This window comes from Microdochium trichocladiopsis (assembly GCF_020744255.1).
Source record: "Microdochium trichocladiopsis strain MPI-CAGE-CH-0230 chromosome Unknown B0I36scaffold_2, whole genome shotgun sequence".
NCBI lineage: Eukaryota > Fungi > Ascomycota > Sordariomycetes > Xylariales > Microdochiaceae > Microdochium > Microdochium trichocladiopsis.
In genome coordinates, this window is record NW_025763545.1 from 4514183 (window position 1) to 4534699 (window position 20517).

The following is a 20517-nucleotide window of genomic DNA, read 5'->3' on the forward strand; positions in this document are numbered from 1 at the left end:
ACCGGTGGCGGTAGACTTCTCTTTCTACTCGCGTGGTTTCACCATGGGGATTTGTATACACGCGAACAGAGTCTTGTGCTATGCACGCGCGGAGCACTTGTAGATTAGTGGAATGGGAATGACAAACAGGATGGATGATGAGATGAGTCGAACAACCAGTGAACAGGGTGATTGAAATTGAACAGAGTGAATGAATGATTGCATGAGATGAAATGAAAAACGTGTGTGAAACACCAAAAAACATCGTGAGATTAGAGAAACACTAACAGTGAGGGGCTTCGTTTGCCCCAACAAGATGCGTGCAGCTAAAGACTGCTGATAGTCTGGTACCACATGCTGTCGGAAAAGAGAGCTAAGATTCCGGATCGGCGGGGTACGGGGCGGCAGCCCTGTGCCACACGAGCGTAGCGACGTGGCGAATAACTACGAGAGTAAAATGATGAAATCATATTTTCTACTCACAGAGAGAAACCATGGCTATGCAACAACAAACACAGAGTGTGGGAGCGTGGCTGACGCCGAAGGTGGCATGGCGCGTGACCAACAGACGGACGAGGCGACGGCGAGCCAAGGGGTCGTCGTCAACGAAGTTCGTTGACCAAAGTGGATACGACAGGGAATATTTCGCGATTTGAGCGAATCAGAACGCCCATCTAGCGAGCATTTGGTGCGAGCTCTGTATGATTCACTTGTAAGATGGGCGTTGACCGTTGACAGAGTGGAGCCTCGCTCCATCTCTTGCTACCCTATCAGAGATGGGCCTGCTGGCCCATATCTGTTACCTAAAAGGGACGAAAGTGGGCCACTTTCTCCCACATTCCTTGGATACAAAGGAAGGGCTGAGGCCCTTCCCAGAAGATGGCGGGGTGCGACAGTTCTTCTTTCCTTTCTTTTCCCCGGGGGAAACACAGTGGAACGACAGCAGGGACGAACGACGATACCGGAGGGGTTGTGCGCGGGATGGAGGTCCCGCTTGTCTTGGATGACGGGTCGATTCCTAGTCCCCGGTGGAGACGGGAGAGTGCGTCGTCGCTTGCGAGGACGGGAGGAGTGAACAGGGAGGCTACCGGGCTGGTGCCCGGCTTTGTTGCTACGGCAGGTGGTTCGCAGCTGGAGATGCGACGCTTGTTGTCGGCTGTGCTGACCGATGGCCTAGTGGAGTGTTGTCCTGGCCTGGAGGGCTGTCCCGGGGGGGGCTCCGAGGACTCTGAGGAGTGGCGCTGCTGCGTGTATGAGAGGTGCAGGGCGCACCTCAGCTTGAAGCAGGAGGCGGGTTATTTTCCTGTGCTAGCGTGGCGGACGGCTGTCCGTGCAGTGGATCTGGTGTCGCTGTATGCGATGTCTTGTTCCCTTGCGGGGGGTAAGGGAGACGGTGTCACGCTGCGGGAGCAGCCGTGGAACTACCAGTCAGGGGCGTATACTACTGTTGTCCGTATGGACATGTACCGTGTCCTCGGGGACCAGCAACGAAGGAGGATCCGTGGTTGGCAGACTACGTACCGGCACGGGAAGTGTTTCTCTGACCTCCTCGTGTATGAGGTGGAGGTGTTGGCCTCGCCTTGTGGGCCTCGGCATGGGTCCACTAGCGTTTCTGTCTCTCGCGATGGTCACTGTGACTGGGTAGTCCAGTGGATGGCGTTCCTGGGAGGCGTGCAGCGTAAGGTTTCGCATCATGTCTGGTGCCCTGGAGGGAAGGGCACGCTGGTCTTGTGATCTGTCTTCGCTCTGTGAGCGCTGGTGTTGTCGCGCCAGTGATGCTCTCTAGTGTCCCGAAGGTGTGGTTTCTGCTGGAACCGGCAGAGCTTTTTGGTGTGGAAAGACACGGTGTTGTTTCCGCCGAGCTGCAGTGTCGGTGGTGGAAGTGCAGCTGACTTGGTGTCGCTCTATGCGCCATGTGTAGCACACAACTGAGTGATGACGTGTAGGAATGGAGTAGATGAAATGCAAAGAGGAAGGAACAGCGTGTATCGTAGTAGTAATAGAATGGGACGGATTACTAAATGAAATGAGAGGAACAGTAGGCCGTATGAGAATAAACAGAGTGACTCGAGGGATGATGAGATGAACAGGATGTGATTGCATGAAATGTGTGAAGAAGTGGAACAAAACACCAAGAAAGATCGTGAGATGCAACAAACACTGGGGAAGTGTGGCTTCAAAACTAGAAGATGCATGTCCTAAAACATGCTTTTATTACTTAATCCGCATGCTGTCAGAAAAGATGGCTAGAGTTCCGGATCCGCGGGGTACGGGGCGGCAGCCCTGTGCCACACGAGCGTAGCGACGTGGCGAATAACCACGGAAGTGAGATGATGAAATCATATTTTCTACTCACAGAGAGAAACCATGGCTATGCAACAACAAACACAGAGTGTGGGAGCGTGGCTGACGCCGAAGGTGGCATGGCGCGTGACCAACAGACGGACGAGGCGACGGCGAGCCAAGGGGTCGTCGTCAACGAAGTTCGTTGACCAAAGTGGATACGACAGGGAATAATTTGGCCTTTGGACGAATCAGAACGCCCATCTAGCGAGCATTTGGTGCGAGCTCTGTATGATTCACTTGTAAGATGGGCGTTGACCGTTGACGAGAGTGGGTCCTTGGACCTACCTCGCTACCCAATGAGAAGTGGGCCTGCTGGCCCAGTTCGAACACCGAAAAAGGATTAGTGTGCGTGCACACAATCCGCACATTCCTTGGAAGTACAAAGGAAGGGCTGGGGCCCTTCCAAGAACAGAGCAAAGGAGTTCTCTTTCTTCCTTCTCTTTCTCGGGGAGAAACAACAAAGGGACGACTAGCCAGGATGGCCGAACACGCGAGTATATATGCGGTGCTGGGAGCAGGCGGGGACATGCTCCTTTCGTCCAAGATGGGCTTGGAGGGGATCGAGACGGACTGTGGTCGGCGAGGACCTTTATTGACACGGCGCAGTACGACGGTGGCTTGTGAGTATTTCCGGAGGAAGACTGAACCCACTGGGTGGGTGAGTGCTGAGGTAGCAGCGGGCGCGAGAGGTGCTGTGGCATGATGGTGCTGTTCGGGAAGGACAGGGCGAGGGCGAGCTGGGTCTCGACCCTATGCAAGCGCGTGTACGATGTGGACATGTACATGCAGCCGAGAGGGCGGAAGAAGGGGCAGGCATCGACGTATGACTGGCGCCGGGTGAGGCAGGTGGATGCCGAACTCTTTAGGCGGAGCATGCAGGAAGGTGCGATGGAGGCTGTTGCCGTGCACAGGTGTGATGGGCCGCACCGGGGGTCGGCGTGCCAACCCGTGATCCTGGCGAAGGAGCGACTGCACGCGTGTGCGTTTCACCGGTTTGCCTATGGGCACCGTCTTTTTGCTAAGACGGATGGTATCCACCGGGTGGACATGGATAATTTCATCCAGCAGCAGCGATATTGTCTCGGGGATGTGCGGGACGCATCTTTTGTTCAGGTTTGGACGATGGACATGCAGGTTCATCGTGCACGCTCTGTCGAGGATGACGGTGTTTGGATCATTAGCGCGAGGCCTGCGGTGGCGGTGTCGGGTGCCGACTCCCTTGCGGTGCAGTTTACCTTCTGGCGCGCCTACCCTGGTGAGCAGTATGCGAACGCTGTGACGAGCTTGACTCGGCTATTGTACCACAGGGCGGAGTAGCTGTTCTGGGCGGGACGGCATCAAGAGGCTGACCTCTCGTCGAGGATGGAAGGGGTCTTCTGCTGCGTCGTCGCATGTGCGCGTGCGCGGTGCATTGCCTTGTCGGGTCACGAGTGTCTTTCGCCTCAGCGAGGTCTGGTGCGCAGCGTGAGAGGGATTCTCTATGGTGGATGGATCCTCTTAGTGGCTGCAGGGTAGCGGAATAGTATGAAGAGAGAGTAGAGCAGGACTGTTAGTCGTGCTATGCGAAGCAGGAGTATCGGGACGATTGGATGAAGTCATCAGTAGAACCAGGAATGGAACGAAGTGATGCAATGAAATGAATGTGTGGTGGAGAACACCAAAAGTAATCGTGAGATGCAGTAACACTGAGAAAGTGTGGCCTCAAACTAGAAGATGCGTGTCGCTAAGACATGCTTACACTACTTAATCCGCATGCTGTCGGAAAAGATGGCTAGAGTTCCGGATCCGCGGGGTACGGGGCGGCAGCCCTGTGCAGCTCGAGCGTAGCGACGCTGCTTAATACACGAGAGTGAATGATGAAATCATATTTTCTACTCACAGAGAGAAACCATGGCTATGCAACAACAAACACAGAGTGTGGGAGCGTGGCTGACGCCGAAGGTGGCATGGCGCGTGACCAACAGACGGACGAGGCGACGGCGAGCCAAGGGGTCGTCGTCAACGAAGTTCGTTGACCAAAGTGGATACGACAGGGAATAATTTGGCCTTTGGACGAATCAGAACGCCCATCTAGCGAGCATTTGGTGCGAGCTCTGTATGATTCACTTGTAAGATGGGCGTTGACCGTTGACAGAGTGGAGCCTCGCTCCATCTCTTGCTACCCTATCAGAGATGGGCCTGCTGGCCCATATCTGTTACCTAAAAGGGACGAAAGTGGGCCACTTTCTCCCACATTCCTTGGATACAAAGGAAGGGCTGAGGCCCTTCCCAGAAGATGGCGGGGTGCGACAGTTCTTCTTTCCTTTCTTTTCCCCGGGGGAAACACAGTGGAACGACAGCAGGGACGAACGACGATACCGGAGGGGTTGTGCGCGGGATGGAGGTCCCGCTTGTCTTGGATGACGGGTCGATTCCTAGTCCCCGGTGGAGACGGGAGAGTGCGTCGTCGCTTGCGAGGACGGGAGGAGTGAACAGGGAGGCTACCGGGCTGGTGCCCGGCTTTGTTGCTACGGCAGGTGGTTCGCAGCTGGAGATGCGACGCTTGTTGTCGGCTGTGCTGACCGATGGCCTAGTGGAGTGTTGTCCTGGCCTGGAGGGCTGTCCCGGGGGGGGCTCCGAGGACTCTGAGGAGTGGCGCTGCTGCGTGTATGAGAGGTGCAGGGCGCACCTCAGCTTGAAGCAGGAGGCGGGTTATTTTCCTGTGCTAGCGTGGCGGACGGCTGTCCGTGCAGTGGATCTGGTGTCGCTGTATGCGATGTCTTGTTCCCTTGCGGGGGGTAAGGGAGACGGTGTCACGCTGCGGGAGCAGCCGTGGAACTACCAGTCAGGGGCGTATACTACTGTTGTCCGTATGGACATGTACCGTGTCCTCGGGGACCAGCAACGAAGGAGGATCCGTGGTTGGCAGACTACGTACCGGCACGGGAAGTGTTTCTCTGACCTCCTCGTGTATGAGGTGGAGGTGTTGGCCTCGCCTTGTGGGCCTCGGCATGGGTCCACTAGCGTTTCTGTCTCTCGCGATGGTCACTGTGACTGGGTAGTCCAGTGGATGGCGTTCCTGGGAGGCGTGCAGCGTAAGGTTTCGCATCATGTCTGGTGCCCTGGAGGGAAGGGCACGCTGGTCTTGTGATCTGTCTTCGCTCTGTGAGCGCTGGTGTTGTCGCGCCAGTGATGCTCTCTAGTGTCCCGAAGGTGTGGTTTCTGCTGGAACCGGCAGAGCTTTTTGGTGTGGAAAGACACGGTGTTGTTTCCGCCGAGCTGCAGTGTCGGTGGTGGAAGTGCAGCTGACTTGGTGTCGCTCTATGCGCCATGTGTAGCACACAACTGAGTGATGACGTGTAGGAATGGAGTAGATGAAATGCAAAGAGGAAGGAACAGCGTGTATCGTAGTAGTAATAGAATGGGACGGATTACTAAATGAAATGAGAGGAACAGTAGGCCGTATGAGAATAAACAGAGTGACTCGAGGGATGATGAGATGAACAGGATGTGATTGCATGAAATGTGTGAAGAAGTGGAACAAAACACCAAGAAAGATCGTGAGATGCAACAAACACTGGGGAAGTGTGGCTTCAAAACTAGAAGATGCATGTCCTAAAACATGCTTTTATTACTTAATCCGCATGCTGTCAGAAAAGATGGCTAGAGTTCCGGATCCGCGGGGTACGGGGCGGCAGCCCTGTGCCACACGAGCGTAGCGACGTGGCGAATAACCACGGAAGTGAGATGATGAAATCATATTTTCTACTCACAGAGAGAAACCATGGCTATGCAACAACAAACACAGAGTGTGGGAGCGTGGCTGACGCCGAAGGTGGCATGGCGCGTGACCAACAGACGGACGAGGCGACGGCGAGCCAAGGGGTCGTCGTCAACGAAGTTCGTTGACCAAAGTGGATACGACAGGGAATATTTCGTCGATTGGACGAATCACAGCCCATCTTCGCGACCATTTGTATGGGCGCTCTGTATGATTCACTTGTAAGATGGGCGTTGACCGTTGACGAGAGTGGAGCCTGCTCCACGAGAGTTTGACCTATGAGAACGGGGCCTGGTGGCCCAGTTCGACTACCCTTTAGGGCCTAGCGCTGTGGCGCTGGCCCCACATTCGAAGATACAAAGATGGGCTTGGGCCCATCTCGGGGAGATGAACTGGCAGGACATTCTTCCCTCCTTCATTTCATTTTCGGAGAAAGGCGAGGGACGATCACGGCGGAGCGACAACAGGAGAGGATCGGTTGTTTCGAAATTTCGTATTTCTTTTTCCTTTGTTCTTGTGGCCAAGAACCAAGCCTTGGGATGCACTGGCGTGCATCAACAGGAAGCGCAATGGGTATGGAGCACCCCGTGCACGGGGTAGAGATAGGCGAGGGGGGTCGAGCCGTTGGACTGGACCTATGCTGCGCAGAGGGTGTGGTGAGGCCGGGACGATCCTTGGTACTACGAGAGGGGGAGTGGTGCAACGGGCACTTGGTGCCCAGTCTGTTACGGAGTGGGGATGTGTATTTCCCCGTGTTCGACAGGACAGTTGTCTTGTCGTTTGCTACGCGACGGCAGGAGTTGTCGCCGGGGCGTGATATCCTGGAGGAGATGATCCAGAGGATACGTCAGGTGGGTCATGATGGAGTGACGCAGGTCTTCTGCTTGTCCGGGGCGGACTTGGTGCGGGAGCTGTGTGTGTGGGCGCGTGCCGCCCAGTTGCCCCTGGGGGTGAAGAGGTATGAGATCGCGACTAGCCAGGGTGTGCTGGCTGTGCCTGTCCCGTATGAGGGCTTGGTGCCTCTGGCGAGGCTGATGTACGGGCTCGTGGAGAGCCCGCGGAGACACGAGATGAGTTCCTTGGAGAGGGGAGTCGTTAGGAGGATGATGAGCGCGGGGGGGAGTTGCGCGGTTTGTATGCGGTGTGCATGGTACCATGCGGACCTGTTCTTTCTCTTCCACCTACTGGAGGTGCATCTGATGCCGGGTCACTGGCACTTGGTGAACTTGGTGTTCTGTGCGGAGGCCACCAGAAGGGTTGCGGTGGCGCTTGGGTCTTCCACTCTGGAGTGGTGGGCCGTCTGGCTGTTGACGCTGTTGGACCGCGTTGCGTATTGTCTGGACCATGGCCTGGCCAGGATGGAGGGCGGTGCTGACACGGTGTGGCAGGTGCAGAGGTTAGATGGGCGTAGTTGGAACAGCCCTTTGTAGTATGCTGTCAGTGATTGTACACTTGGTCGGAGGATCGTGAGCATGTACGGAGCAATCTGTGGAACTGTCCGATGCCCTTCGGGGCTCTCTGGTGATTCATAATAACTTCTCGAACTAGGATGACGAGACATGAAATGAGCATGTGCAACAATCAGAAGAATGGAGTGATTGATGGAGTGATGTGGTGTGGAACAATGTGCAGCGGAGCCAACCTCCAAAGAGTATCGTGAGATCTGTAAAACAGTACTAGGGTACAGCCTCACTTGTGCAAAGATGCGTGCCCTAGAGCATGCCTTTATTACTTTGACTGCATGCTGTCAAAAAGAGGTACTTCTATTCCGGAAAGAAGGGGGTTACAGGGGGAAGCCCCCTGTGCCGTGGTCCGCAGGACCCTGGCGCTCACCTCGAAGAGCAATGATGAAATCATATTGTTACTACTAGTAGAAACACCATGGCTATGCAACAACAAACACAGAGTGTGGGAGCGTGGCTGACGCCGAAGGTGGCATGGCGCGTGACCAACAGACGGACGAGGCGACGGCGAGCCAAGGGGTCGTCGTCAACGAAGTTCGTTGACCAAAGTGGATACGACAGGGAATATTTCGTCGATTGGACGAATCACAGCCCATCTTCGCGACCATTTGTATGGGCGCTCTGTATGATTCACTTGTAAGATGGGCGTTGACCGTTGACAGAGTGGGTCCTTCGGACCTACCTGTTTGACCTATGAGGATGTGGCCTGCTGGCCACAATCCGTTACCCTTTTGGGACACCAACTGGGTCAGTTGGTTCCCACTTTCGAAGATACATAAGGGAGGGCTGGTGCCCTCCCAGAAGTTGGCGGGGGGCGACAATTCTTCTTCCTCTTTCATTCCCTGCGGGAATTCCAGCGGAGCGATACTCGGGACGAACACAACACAGGGACGGTTGTCCTTTCTTTCTTTCGAGAGAAGAGGGACGGCGGTGCGACCTGGTCTGGTACCAGGCGTGGACGAAGGAGTCGGTGGTCTTCCTGGGGAGGAGACAGTATCGCGCTGCGCGCTCTTTTTTCTTCTTATGTTCTTGTGGCCAAGAACCAAGCCTTGGGATGCACTGGCGTGCATCAACAGGAACGACAGAGAGATGGCTGGCTGTTCTTCATCGCGGGATGAGGACGAGTGGGAGCTTGTGCCCGAGTCTGGTCGGGCTTACCGGAGGGGAGCTGGGGTCGAAGACACTGCTGTGGTCCACTTTCCACGCCTGGGTGGCGGCTGGAGAGAGACGGTGGAGTCGATGATGGAGACTGGCACGAGGGTGCAGACGATGACTCGGCTTGTCGCAGGGCTGGAGGCACGCATCGTTCCTGGAGTTGGTCTACGGAGGACGGAGATGGATCTATGTCAGTGGTTGACAGAGTGGTCTGCGGAGCACCAGATCTGTTTGGATGGCCAGCGCGGCGTTGTGCCGTCACTTGAGCAGCAGGGTGCGTATCCCGAGGCGGTGAGTGAGGTGATCACGTTGGTGTCACTTGTGCTTGACTTGGACCGGCAGGAAATTGTCAAGGCGGTGGCCGACGAAGGAGAGGACGAAGAGGAGGCGCGAGAGTTCCCGTTGGGGAACACTAGCCAGTGGCTTCAGGTGCAGAAGTTTGTGCAGGACCGGAGGCTGTGTGCGTCGTGCACGCCAGGACAGGACCGTCTGATCGACATCGATCACGTCTCGCAGCAGCACATGTCGCTGCGCTCTTGGGCTTGGGGAAGCCTACGATATTTGATCACTTGTGTTCTAGTTCTCGTCGGCGAAGTCGGCGGGTCGGATGACCAGGAAGTGTTCCACCTTTGGGGCCTCGTGCAGAGGGTGTTCAAGGCATCTCATGACTTGGGTCTTGTGTCGGACGAGGAGTCCGCGGGGGACTTTAGTCTTATTCATGGTATGATGCATCAGTGTCAGCTGGATAATTTGTGAAGTAGCTCTGCGTAGTACGTATTGTAGACCAACGGATCTGGTATCCGGTGTCGTGAAACGAATGATGAAATCAAATGAATGAAATGAGTAGTAGAACCAGCAATGAACGGAGTGATGGAAAACATGTGTGAAACACCAAGAAACATCGTGAGATGGTGAAACACTAGTGAAGTGGAGCTTCAAAAACTACAAGATGCGTGTCCTAAGACATGCTTTTACCCTGCTTGTGCAGATAAATTCCTTAAAAAGAGGTACTTCTTTTCCGGAACCGCGGGGTACGGGGCGGCAGCCCTGTGCCACTAGCTGCGCAGCAGCCGTGGCGAATAACTCGAAGAGACATGAAGAATGAATGCTGTTACTACTAGTAGAACATATGGCTATAACAACAACAACGCTGGAAGCTGGGAGCGTGGCTGACGCCGAAGGTGGCATGGCGCGTGACCAACAGACGGACGAGGCGACGGCGAGCCAAGGGGTCGTCGTCAACGAAGTTCGTTGACCAAAGTGGATACGACAGGGAATAATTTGGCCTTTGGACGAATCAGAACGCCCATCTAGCGAGCATTTGGTGCGAGCTCTGTATGATTCACTTGTAAGATGGGCGTTGACCGTTGACAGAGTGGAGCCTCGCTCCATCTCTTGCTACCCTATCAGAGATGGGCCTGCTGGCCCATATCTGTTACCTAAAAGGGACGAAAGTGGGCCACTTTCTCCCACATGGCAAACTACAAAGGAGGGCGGGAGCCCTCCTGGAAGAATGCAGAGGATTTCATTTCTTCTTCTTTTCTTTTTCTGGCAGAAACACAGCAGAGCGACAGCAGGGACTGACAACAGGGGGATCGTTGTGCACTTCAGTTCTTTTCCTTCTTTCCGGAGGAGAAGCAGGCTTGTGGCCTTTCAGTCGTGAGGCATGGCGCCGGGAGGGCCGATGCGTACGAGGTTGAAGCGAGTGGGGGAGCGGTTAGAACGAGAGGATGTCTCGAGACGCCGGAAGGCTGGTGGCAGATGTGCGACTGGGCAGGCGCATGATTCCCGGGAAGGGACAGACCTCGGTGCGGAGGAGAGGCTGATGCGTGAGCAGGTCTGGTTTGTCGGATGCACGGCGGATACGCTGGCTGCGCTGGCTCGACTTCGGGAGGAAGAGGAGATGGTTGATCGGGCGGTGCGCGATCTCCGGTTGCAGTTGCACTGTCAGTACACTCTGGGAGGAGTGGATCTCGGAGTGATGGAGCGGGCGTTGTCGCTGCTCCTTACGAGCTGGTCTCGGCAGCATGACATTCCCCTGTGGGGATGGAGGCGTTGCAGTCTTCCGCGGGGACGCGTCGGAGGTGAGTCGTGGAGGGACGTGATGTCGATTTCGTCCGAGTGGGCGGCGATACGGATGGGAGTCCGGGAGCGGGGCGCGACAGTGCGTGGGTTCTTGGATGAGCAGACCATGCTCTCTGTTTCGACGTGTACGTCGCACGATTCCGGTGGAAGCCGGATGGAGGTGAGAGATCATCGGCCCTTTCTGGCCGAGCGTGCAGAGAGGGGCACCTTGGAGACATGGATGTTGGCGAGCTTGGTGCAAGCCATTCGTTCAGTGGCGGTGATTGGGGCAGCGCTACGTTCCTGGCACCTACAGCAGCAGGCGAAGGTGTTTTCTGACCTTGTCGTGGAACATGCGTCCGACTTCTGTCGCGAGGGTACCGCTATGTAGTTTTCTGTTTTCCAACTGCCCTGTGGGCTACACTTTTGGCCAGTGGTGTCAGGCAGCACTGCACTGGTAGGCTTGCGTTCTAGAGTACGTGACACCCTGTTGTGTCCTCCCGTAGATGGCGGCAGGATTGCGCAACAAGCATGGGGAGAAATGAGTAGTGCAGACGTGGAACTACGGCGGCCAGGGGAGCAGGAAGCCTTGTGATGCAGCGCATGTGTGATGCGATCAATATGTATTGTAGCATGGAATGATGAATGACTTGAACAGAGTGTATGATGAAATGAGACGAAGTAAAGTGGGTGGAAAACACCAAAAAGGATCGTGAGATCTGTAAAACACTAAGAGTGGGGGGCCTCACTTTGCCCCACCAAGATGCGTGTCCTAAGACATGCTTTTACCCTGCTTGTGCAGATAAATTCCTTAAAAAGAGGTACTTCTTTTCCGGAACCGCGGGGTACGGGGCGGCAGCCCTGTGCCACTAGCTGCGCAGCAGCCGTGGCGAATAACTCGAAGAGACATGAAGAATGAATGCTGTTACTACTAGTAGAACATATGGCTATAACAACAACAACGCTGGAAGCTGGGAGCGTGGCTGACGCCGAAGGTGGCATGGCGCGTGACCAACAGACGGACGAGGCGACGGCGAGCCAAGGGGTCGTCGTCAACGAAGTTCGTTGACCAAAGTGGATACGACAGGGAATAATTTGGCCTTTGGACGAATCAGAACGCCCATCTAGCGAGCATTTGGTGCGAGCTCTGTATGATTCACTTGTAAGATGGGCGTTGACCGTTGACGCGGGTGGGTCCCTGGACCCTACCGCTCCACCTATCAGAAACGGGGCTGGTGGCCCAGTTTCGTTACTCTTTTGGGCATGCAACTGGGTCAGTTGCTGCCTACTTGGCAAACTACAAAGGGAGGGTGTGCACCCTCCCCAGGGAGAGGCAGCGGAGCTCATTCTTCCCTCCTTTTTTATTTTTCGGGCGGAAAAACAGCAAGCAGAGCGACACTACGGAGTGCGACAACAAGAGGATCGTTGTCCTTTCATTTTCCTTTTCTTGTCCTTCGGCAGAAGGGGAGACGGAGTACGGCAGCTGTGGAGGCTGCAGATTGACTTGTGAGGGCAGAGTCGACGGTTGTGGGTTCAACCGGGGAAGATGAGTGCACGCAGGCTGGTAGTCCGTTCACCCGGAGGGTCGGCGAAGATTCGTGAGGCGCCGGTGGAGGAAGGGACCACGCATTCGCAGGGCGGTTATGCATTCGCGGAGATGACACGGAGGGGTTCTCTGGACTTTGGCCGGTTTCCCCATGGAGGCGACCTGTGGGAGCTACTGCAGGAGGACGAGGAGTGGTTGTGGGGCACGGCGGCACGGGCGTGGCCGCGACATGAGACAGGAAGGGAAGGATGGTCTGCTGTGGTTGTCCCGTTTGACATGAGACATCTGGAGATGGTGTTGCAGGGCCCTGACGGGCTGGAGGCACGAGACTATCGTTGCGCGGGCAAGGAGCATGAGCCCTGTGGGCAGTCAGGGACATCAGAGTGCGTGGTGAGCCGGGCGAGCTATCGTGTGTTGTCGCGAGGGCACGAGAGTGCGCGTGGAAGAGAGTGGGGCACGGAGGAGTTACGTCGGGCCGCAATCGCAGACCTGGATGGTCTTGTGTGGAATTCGGAGACCTATGGGCGCCTACGTAAGGCGCCATTCAATCAGCTGTGGATGGCTGGAGCACGCAACTCGAAGGGCAGTCTGGACGGCGTCTGGATGGTGCACGGGGCCTCTATTGGTAAGCCCACGGAGGACTATGCTGTGGTAGAGCTGTGTCTTCTACGAGCGTATCGAAGCGAGGAGGTCCTGCACCCGGTGGTCGGGTACAAACTTGTGCTGAAGGTAGAGCATGATCCATAGGCTGCGCCGTAACAGCAGGGTGGAACACCGAGTTCACTGTCGCGTGCAGTGTCTCCGGGAGGTAGCGTGGCAAATGGTATGTCGCTTCGGAGTAGGAAGAACGGGAGTGCATAGAGTCTTGGTGGAACAATTCAACTGATGATCAGGATACTGGAATCGTGAATGAAATGAACTACTAGGACAACAGATGCATGGAGTAGAGGATGAAATAAACAATGAACGGAGTGACTAGTAGAACCATTAGAAGAACAGGGTGACTGACTGAAAAACATGTGTGAAACACCAAAGAATATCGTGAGATGTAAAAATAGTGAGGGTGTGCAGCCTCAAACCACAAGATGCGTGCAGCTAAAGACTGCTGATAGTCTGGTACCACATGCTGTCGGAAAAGAGAGCTAAGATTCCGGATCGGCGGGGTACGGGGCGGCAGCCCTGTGCAGCTCGAGCGTAGCGACGCTGCTTAATACACGGAAGTGAAATGATGAAATCATATTGTCTACTACTAGAGAGACATAATGGCTATGCAACAACAACGCTGGAAGCTGGGAGCGTGGCTGACGCCGAAGGTGGCATGGCGCGTGACCAACAGACGGACGAGGCGACGGCGAGCCAAGGGGTCGTCGTCAACGAAGTTCGTTGACCAAAGTGGATACGACAGGGAATATTTCGCGATTTGAGCGAATCAGAACGCCCATCTAGCGAGCATTTGGTGCGAGCTCTGTATGATTCACTTGTAAGATGGGCGTTGACCGTTGACGCGGGTGGGTCCCTGGACCCTACCGCTCCACCTATCAGAAACGGGGCTGGTGGCCCAGTTTCGTTACTCTTTTGGGCATGCAACTGGGTCAGTTGCTGCCTACTTGGCAAACTACAAAGGGAGGGTGTGCACCCTCCCCAGGGAGAGGCAGCGGAGCTCATTCTTCCCTCCTTTTTTATTTTTCGGGCGGAAAAACAGCAAGCAGAGCGACACTACGGAGTGCGACAACAAGAGGATCGTTGTCCTTTCATTTTCCTTTTCTTGTCCTTCGGCAGAAGGGGAGACGGAGTACGTGTGCATCCTCGAAGAGGTGTCTGCAATGATGCAGGGCAGCAGAGAGGAGGAGCGTGTTCGGTCCTCTTCGTCTTCCTCGTCCTGGGAGGAAGGACTGTTAGATGGGACGGAGGAGCCTGAGACCGGCGTGGGGCCGCTGGAAGAGATGAGGACAGCATCGGAGGAGGATGTCTCTGTTGTGAGTGATGTCGCATGGGATGCGGAGGTGAGAGCTAGGCGACAGTGCGTCGCTTACGAGTTGCGGCGCTTGGGTGAGGATACCCAGGAAGATGACCCGGTGGGGGACATGCAGAGGCTGCTGGACGTTAGTGACAGGTATACGAAGGCTGGATACTATTACTCCTGTGTGGAGGAGTGGCTGGCGGAGACAGGGCTCATGGAGAAGGAGGATGTCCGATCTTTTCTTAGTGCGTTGGACGGTACACGTGGCTGTGTAGCCGGCCTGTTCGACTGCGGCGAGAGACAGAGCAGGAGGGAGGAGTTCCTCACGATTCTTATGACTTGGCAGGCGGCTTTTGAGCCGTGCAGTGGTGGGACCAATGTTGGCCACCTGATACACACCCTGACGTCGAGGTTGGGTTGTCAAGAGATGCAGGACCTGGAGGAGCAGCCCGGGCGGGTGCGTCGTTTGCAGTATGTGCTGCGCACAGGACGGCCTAGCCGTGAGGATGTAGAATGTCCCAAGCTTGGGTTCAAGCTGGTCGTGGTAGATGAGGAGGATCTCGTCGGCTATTGGATACGGCAGTGCACGGATATGAGGGCTGCGGAGTGTGTCTTCGCGGACAGGATTGTCCAGCCTTTTCCTCTGGTGGCGCGAGCATTGTGGCTGAATTTGCGCCGAGGTGATGAGGTTGTCCCCGCCTTGGTACGCGAGTGCACGCGGGACGTGTTACGGCAGGGGAGATGCGTGTGTCTCTTTGAGGAGGAGCCGTCGTTTGCGACCCTGGAGCGTGCGATACAGGATGAGATGATTGTCGATGATGTAGAACAGTTTGTGGGTTCTCCTACAAGCCGTCGTAGACGTGGTAGCATGAGTGAGATGAAATGAACAGATAGTGCAGTGCAATGATGTGTGGAACAATCAAATGGTGTTGGAGCGAAACACCAAGAAGAATCGTGAGATTAGAGAAACACTGTGTGTGGCTGACTTCACATAAGCTGTGCGAGATGCATGTCCTAAAACATGCTTTTATTACTTAATCCGCATGCTGTCAGAAAAGATGGCTAGAGTTCCGGATCGGCGGGGTACGGGGCGGCAGCCCTGTGCAGCTCGAGCGTAGCGACGCTGCTTAATACACGGAAGTGAAATGATGAAATCATATTGTCTACTACTAGAGAGACATAATGGCTATGCAACAACAACGCTGGAAGCTGGGAGCGTGGCTGACGCCGAAGGTGGCATGGCGCGTGACCAACAGACGGACGAGGCGACGGCGAGCCAAGGGGTCGTCGTCAACGAAGTTCGTTGACCAAAGTGGATACGACAGGGAATAATTTGGCCTTTGGACGAATCAGAACGCCCATCTAGCGAGCATTTGGTGCGAGCTCTGTATGATTCACTTGTAAGATGGGCGTTGACCGTTGACAGAGTGGGTCCTTGGACCCCGACTGGCTGACCTATAGGAACGGGGCCTGGTGGCCCAGTTCCGTTACCGAAAAGGGATGAAAGTGGGCACACTTTCTCCCACATGGAAAGTACAAAGGAAGGGTGTGCACCCTTCCCAGAAGGAGCAGAGGATCTCTCTTTCTTCCTCTTCATTTCCCCGGGGGAAACGATAGCGGAGCGACAGCAGGGACGAGACAACAAGAGGATCGTTGTTCATTCATTTCTTCTTTTCTTCCTGGGAAGATACGGAGAGATGCGGACGATCGGTAGTGAGGCGCTAGAGTTGCGCGAGCTGAGGGGAGCGCTGGTAGCAGATGCGGTCCAGTGGTCTTTCGGGGGGGGTTCTCCCCCGTATGCTTCATCCTCGGAGGAGGAGGAGGAACCGGAGACGGACGGGTCGGAGGCCGATTTCGATGCGGGAGAGCATGACACGGTAGCACCGCCGGTGCGGAATGGAATGAATGTGTACTGGTTGCCTCACTCGAGTGAGTGGGAAGGATTTTCAGAGGAGTTTCATCGGGAGATGTTGCGAGCGGCGGAGGTGCTGATTGCCTTGGAGGCAGGCGACGAGAAGGAGGTTCTTCTATGTCCCGTGGTGGATGCACGTGATGTTCCCGCTCGGTTGCGGGTCCATTTCTCCCGGGAGGGAGAGGAGGAGCTGAAGTATTGTCGAGCCTGGAGGCGAGATGTAGGTGCGGAGGAACTGTTTCGCAAGATGGGAGCACTTGCTATGGATGCTATCCTTCCCTTGGACGCTGCGCAGAGGGAGCAGTGTCGAAGCCATGGTTGTGAGCGCAGTGTGGGCTTCTACACGGAGTGGACGCTCCTGAGAATACAGACCAGCGGGGGCTGGACCAAGGACGTGCAGGTGTGGGTCATCATGGACGTCGATGGACGGGGAGGCCATTTTGCCTTTATGGAGAGGACTCTCGACCCTCATGGTGAGGCGGAGGATCAAGATCGACGAGTGATCTTGTCTGCTTTCCGTGTCGCAGACGCTTCTTCTGTGGGACAGTTGCAAGGGCGTGATGCCGTGCTGGTGGATTCCGTCGAGGTGTGGAAGCCGATATGGCGTTGTCTGCTGGGCGAGCCATTTCCCGAGAACGAGTGGCGTTCCTATGTTCGGAGCGTGAGGGCGCGTAGGTAGCTAGACGACTGTGGAGTAGTATGTGCATTATTGGCTAGTACCGTCAGGGCTGTGCGTGCATGGGATGATCACGGGACGAAGTGGTGAGGCAGTGGATGCAGCGTGGGTGCGCGAGCACAACAGCTAAACGAAATGAATAGTGAGGTGCGATAAGTAACGAATGGAATGAGCGGTGGAACCAAGGATGAACAGAGTGCATGAAACGAAGTGAATGAAATGTGTGGACAAAACACCAAAGAGTATCGTGAGATGTAAAAATAGTGAGGGTGTGCAGCCTCAAACCACAAGATGCGTGCAGCTAAAGACTGCTGATAGTCTGGTACCACATGCTGTCGGAAAAGAGAGCTAAGATTCCGGATCGGCGGGGTACGGGGCGGCAGCCCTGTGCCACACGAGCGTAGCGACGTGGCGAATAACTACGAGAGTAAAATGATGAAATCATATTTTCTACTGCAAAGAGAAACCATGGCTATGCAACAACAAACACAGAGTGTGGGAGCGTGGCTGACGCCGAAGGTGGCATGGCGCGTGACCAACAGACGGACGAGGCGACGGCGAGCCAAGGGGTCGTCGTCAACGAAGTTCGTTGACCAAAGTGGATACGACAGGGAATAATTTGGCCTTTGGACGAATCAGAACGCCCATCTAGCGAGCATTTGGTGCGAGCTCTGTATGATTCACTTGTAAGATGGGCGTTGACCGTTGACAGAGTGGAGCCTCGCTCCATCTCTTGCTACCCTATCAGAGATGGGCCTGCTGGCCCATATCTGTTACCTAAAAGGGACGAAAGTGGGCCACTTTCTCCCACATGGCAAACTACAAAGGAGGGCGGGAGCCCTCCCTGGAAGAATGCAGAGGATTTCATTTCTTCCCTCCTTTTTATTTTTCGGCGAAAAGAATAGCGGGGCGACAGACGGAGTCAGTTGTATCCACGGCGGGCCGGGGAGACTGGCGTGAACGGAGCGGTGGGCGACGGCAGGATGGGACAGCTTTCGATAAAGGGTCGGCTCGGAGTGCCGATGGACGACTGGGAGGCGGAGTCGGAGGATCGTGGTGAGCCTGGGACAGGCGTTGAGGTATGTGCTGGGTGCACGTTGCATTGCACCTTTGTCGGATCATCGATCTACACCGGGACGGGTAAGGCAGGAGCGTGGGACATCTTGGAGGCGTTGCCTGCTTGCTTCCCACGGGCGCAGGGTAAGTGTGCCGTGGTTGTGCTGTGTCCTGGCATCTCGGCTGGTGCGCTGTCGCGCTTGGCCGGGTTTCTTCCGCAGCAGTGTAGCTGCATCACCTTGTGGGAGGTGCAGACGGTCGGGGGACGGTGTTTCCCGCCTGTGGCAGAGATGGAGGAGCCGGTGCGACGAGTTTTTCGCCAGCATGTTGCGTCGCGGAGGGAGAAGGACTGGGCGCAGGGGCGCCACGTCTTGTACGAGGCGAGTATGCCGCTCTTGGATCACTTGACGGTGACTGGGGTCCCGTTCACGTTCTTGCGTCCTCAGGAGGGTACGTTGCGCGCCTTTGCCGCGTTATCCAGACGGGATGGCTGTGAGGTGGACGTGAAGCAGATGGAGTCGTGGTTGCAGAATGCGGTGCAGATCTGTCAGCGATACCTCGGTGTACGTGTGTTGAAGTTCGGGACGGAGGGAGACAGGTATGTGGCGTCTTGGGACGCGTCGAGATGAGGATCGACCAACAGTTCTGGTCGTGTGTCATAGTCGTCTGGCGACTTCATCCTTCTGTGGCAGACAGACCTGTGGTACAGCTGGGGTGCCAGATGGGCCTTCTTGATCCTGCTGGGCCGCTAGCCCTGGAGAAGACGGGGCCGCTTGTCGCTGGTATGCAGCGTGTGAGATGCGACGTTGGGGGATGAGGAGCAGGTCTCTTCATACGTTTCACGGTAGTGTATGTAGCTAGCAGAATAGGATGTGCGGTATGCGTGTAGCATTGTGAGAGTGGAATGAGTTGGGTGACTAGTGGAGTAATTGAATATGAGTGAAATGGACTTGGGGAATAGCGAAGAGCGGAGTGATCAGTGGAACACTTAAATCAGTGGGATGAATGATTGAATGAGATGAAATGGAGTGAGTGTGTTGGAGCAAAACACCAAGAAACATCGTGAGATGCAGTAACCCCACCAAGATGTGGGCCTCACATAAGCTGTGCGAGATGCATGTCCTAAAACATGCTTTTATTACTTAATCCGCATGCTGTCAGAAAAGATGGCTAGAGTTCCGGATCGGCGGGGTACGGGGCGGCAGCCCTGTGCAGCTCGAGCGTAGCGACGCTGCTTAATACACGAGAGTGAATGATGAAATCATATTTTCTACTCACAGAGAGAAACCATGGCTATGCAACAACAAACACAGAGTGTGGGAGCGTGGCTGACGCCGAAGGTGGCATGGCGCGTGACCAACAGACGGACGAGGCGACGGCGAGCCAAGGGGTCGTCGTCAACGAAGTTCGTTGACCAAAGTGGATACGACAGGGAATATTTCGCGATTTGAGCGAATCAGAACGCCCATCTAGCGAGCATTTGGTGCGAGCTCTGTATGATTCACTTGTAAGATGGGCGTTGACCGTTGACAGAGTGGGTCCTTCGGACCTACCTGTTTGACCTATGAGGATGTGGCCTGCTGGCCACAATCCGTTACCTAAAAGGGACAAAGTGGGCCACTTTGGACCAACCTTGAAAGTACAAAGGGAGGGCGGGAGCCCTCCTCGAAGAATGAACTGGCAGGACATTTCTTCTCTTCTTTTTTCCTCGGAGAGAAACAGAGCAGCGCGGGGACACGGAGTGCACAACAGCGGGAGGGTTGTCTTTTTTCTTTCTTTCTTCCTGGGGAGACGGAGTAGCGGCGGAGAGGGAGCGAGCTGATTCGCCTGGGGCGGTATACTGACTGCGATGGGAGAGAGCTGGTTGTTCGCGGGCAGCGAGGCGTCTTCCGTAGAACGGGACGGTTACTTCTTGTGCGTGAGCAAGTCGGTGGTGGCTGACTTGGTACGTCTAGGCGACTTGAGTCGCCAGACAAAGGATGACAGTGCGCAGCAGGAGTTGATGACGATGCTGGACAAGGCCAGCTTGTGGCTGGCATCGAAGCAGTTGGCGTTGGTGCACCTGGAGCGGTTGCTGTCGGGAGACCTTCGTCGTTGGGGGGCTCGACGAGGTGTGCTGCTGGATGGGCGGGAGCGCCCGCTGGTGGAGAAGCAGAGGAGGAGGACGCATGGGAATGGCGTCGTGACGATGATGGCATGCATTGCCTACTGGCGTATGACGGGTCTGGAAGAATCCTCTCGGCGCTGGGCGTCTTGGGTAGCGCAGGAGGGGGCGACTCTTCGCGTGATGGTAGGTTGCGGCGAGTGTTCGGCGCCTTTGCTCGCTCCTGGGAAGGACGATCTTCTGGCAGGGCCATCTGGTGCGTTTCGCTTCTTTGATGACCACTGTACTCGGGAGCAGTGGTTGCAGGCTAGTCTGTATTTCCTTGTACTGACGCTGTCCGAGATCGGGCAGTGGCTGGGATGTCCGGAGGTGGAGAAGAAGGCGGCCTTCGTCCTGGCTCTGGTGGAGGACCGTCTTGGGACGTCATCGAGTGCTAGGTAGGTGATGCACCTTGTCTTCCTGTGGTGCGGGGACTGCTGCACCTTGACCTTTCGTT

General features: G+C 55.6%; 5 protein-coding genes across 5 annotated transcripts; all 5 read left to right on the forward strand.

Moving 5' to 3' along the window:
* Positions 1-880: 880 nt before the first annotated feature.
* On the forward strand, positions 881-2024 carry B0I36DRAFT_316281 (uncharacterized protein). Its single transcript, XM_046153001.1, has one exon. It carries the CDS (start codon positions 961-963, stop codon positions 1711-1713), a length of 753 nt encoding a protein of 250 aa, XP_046017566.1. The 5' UTR covers positions 881-960; the 3' UTR covers positions 1714-2024.
* Positions 2025-4622: 2598 nt separating this feature from the next.
* B0I36DRAFT_316284 (uncharacterized protein) lies at positions 4623-5766 on the forward strand. The gene has a single exon (XM_046153002.1). It carries the CDS (start codon positions 4703-4705, stop codon positions 5453-5455), a length of 753 nt encoding a protein of 250 aa, XP_046017567.1. The 5' UTR covers positions 4623-4702; the 3' UTR covers positions 5456-5766.
* A 2601-nt stretch (positions 5767-8367) lies between these two features.
* On the forward strand, positions 8368-9514 carry B0I36DRAFT_79350 (uncharacterized protein; the record flags this gene model as incomplete). The annotated part of the gene is made up of 1 exon (XM_046163373.1): positions 8368-9514. A coding segment is annotated over one exon (1092 nt), but the record flags the coding sequence as incomplete, so codon positions are not given.
* Positions 9515-15877: 6363 nt separating this feature from the next.
* Positions 15878-17040, forward strand: B0I36DRAFT_316292 (uncharacterized protein). Its single transcript, XM_046153003.1, has one exon. The coding sequence runs from the start codon at positions 15971-15973 to the stop codon at positions 16862-16864; it is 894 nt and encodes a 297-aa protein (XP_046017569.1). The 5' UTR covers positions 15878-15970; the 3' UTR covers positions 16865-17040.
* Positions 17041-18223: 1183 nt separating this feature from the next.
* Positions 18224-18817, forward strand: B0I36DRAFT_316294 (uncharacterized protein). The gene has a single exon (XM_046153004.1). It carries the CDS (start codon positions 18304-18306, stop codon positions 18544-18546), a length of 243 nt encoding a protein of 80 aa, XP_046017570.1. The 5' UTR covers positions 18224-18303; the 3' UTR covers positions 18547-18817.
* The last annotated feature ends 1700 nt before the right edge of the window (positions 18818-20517 follow it).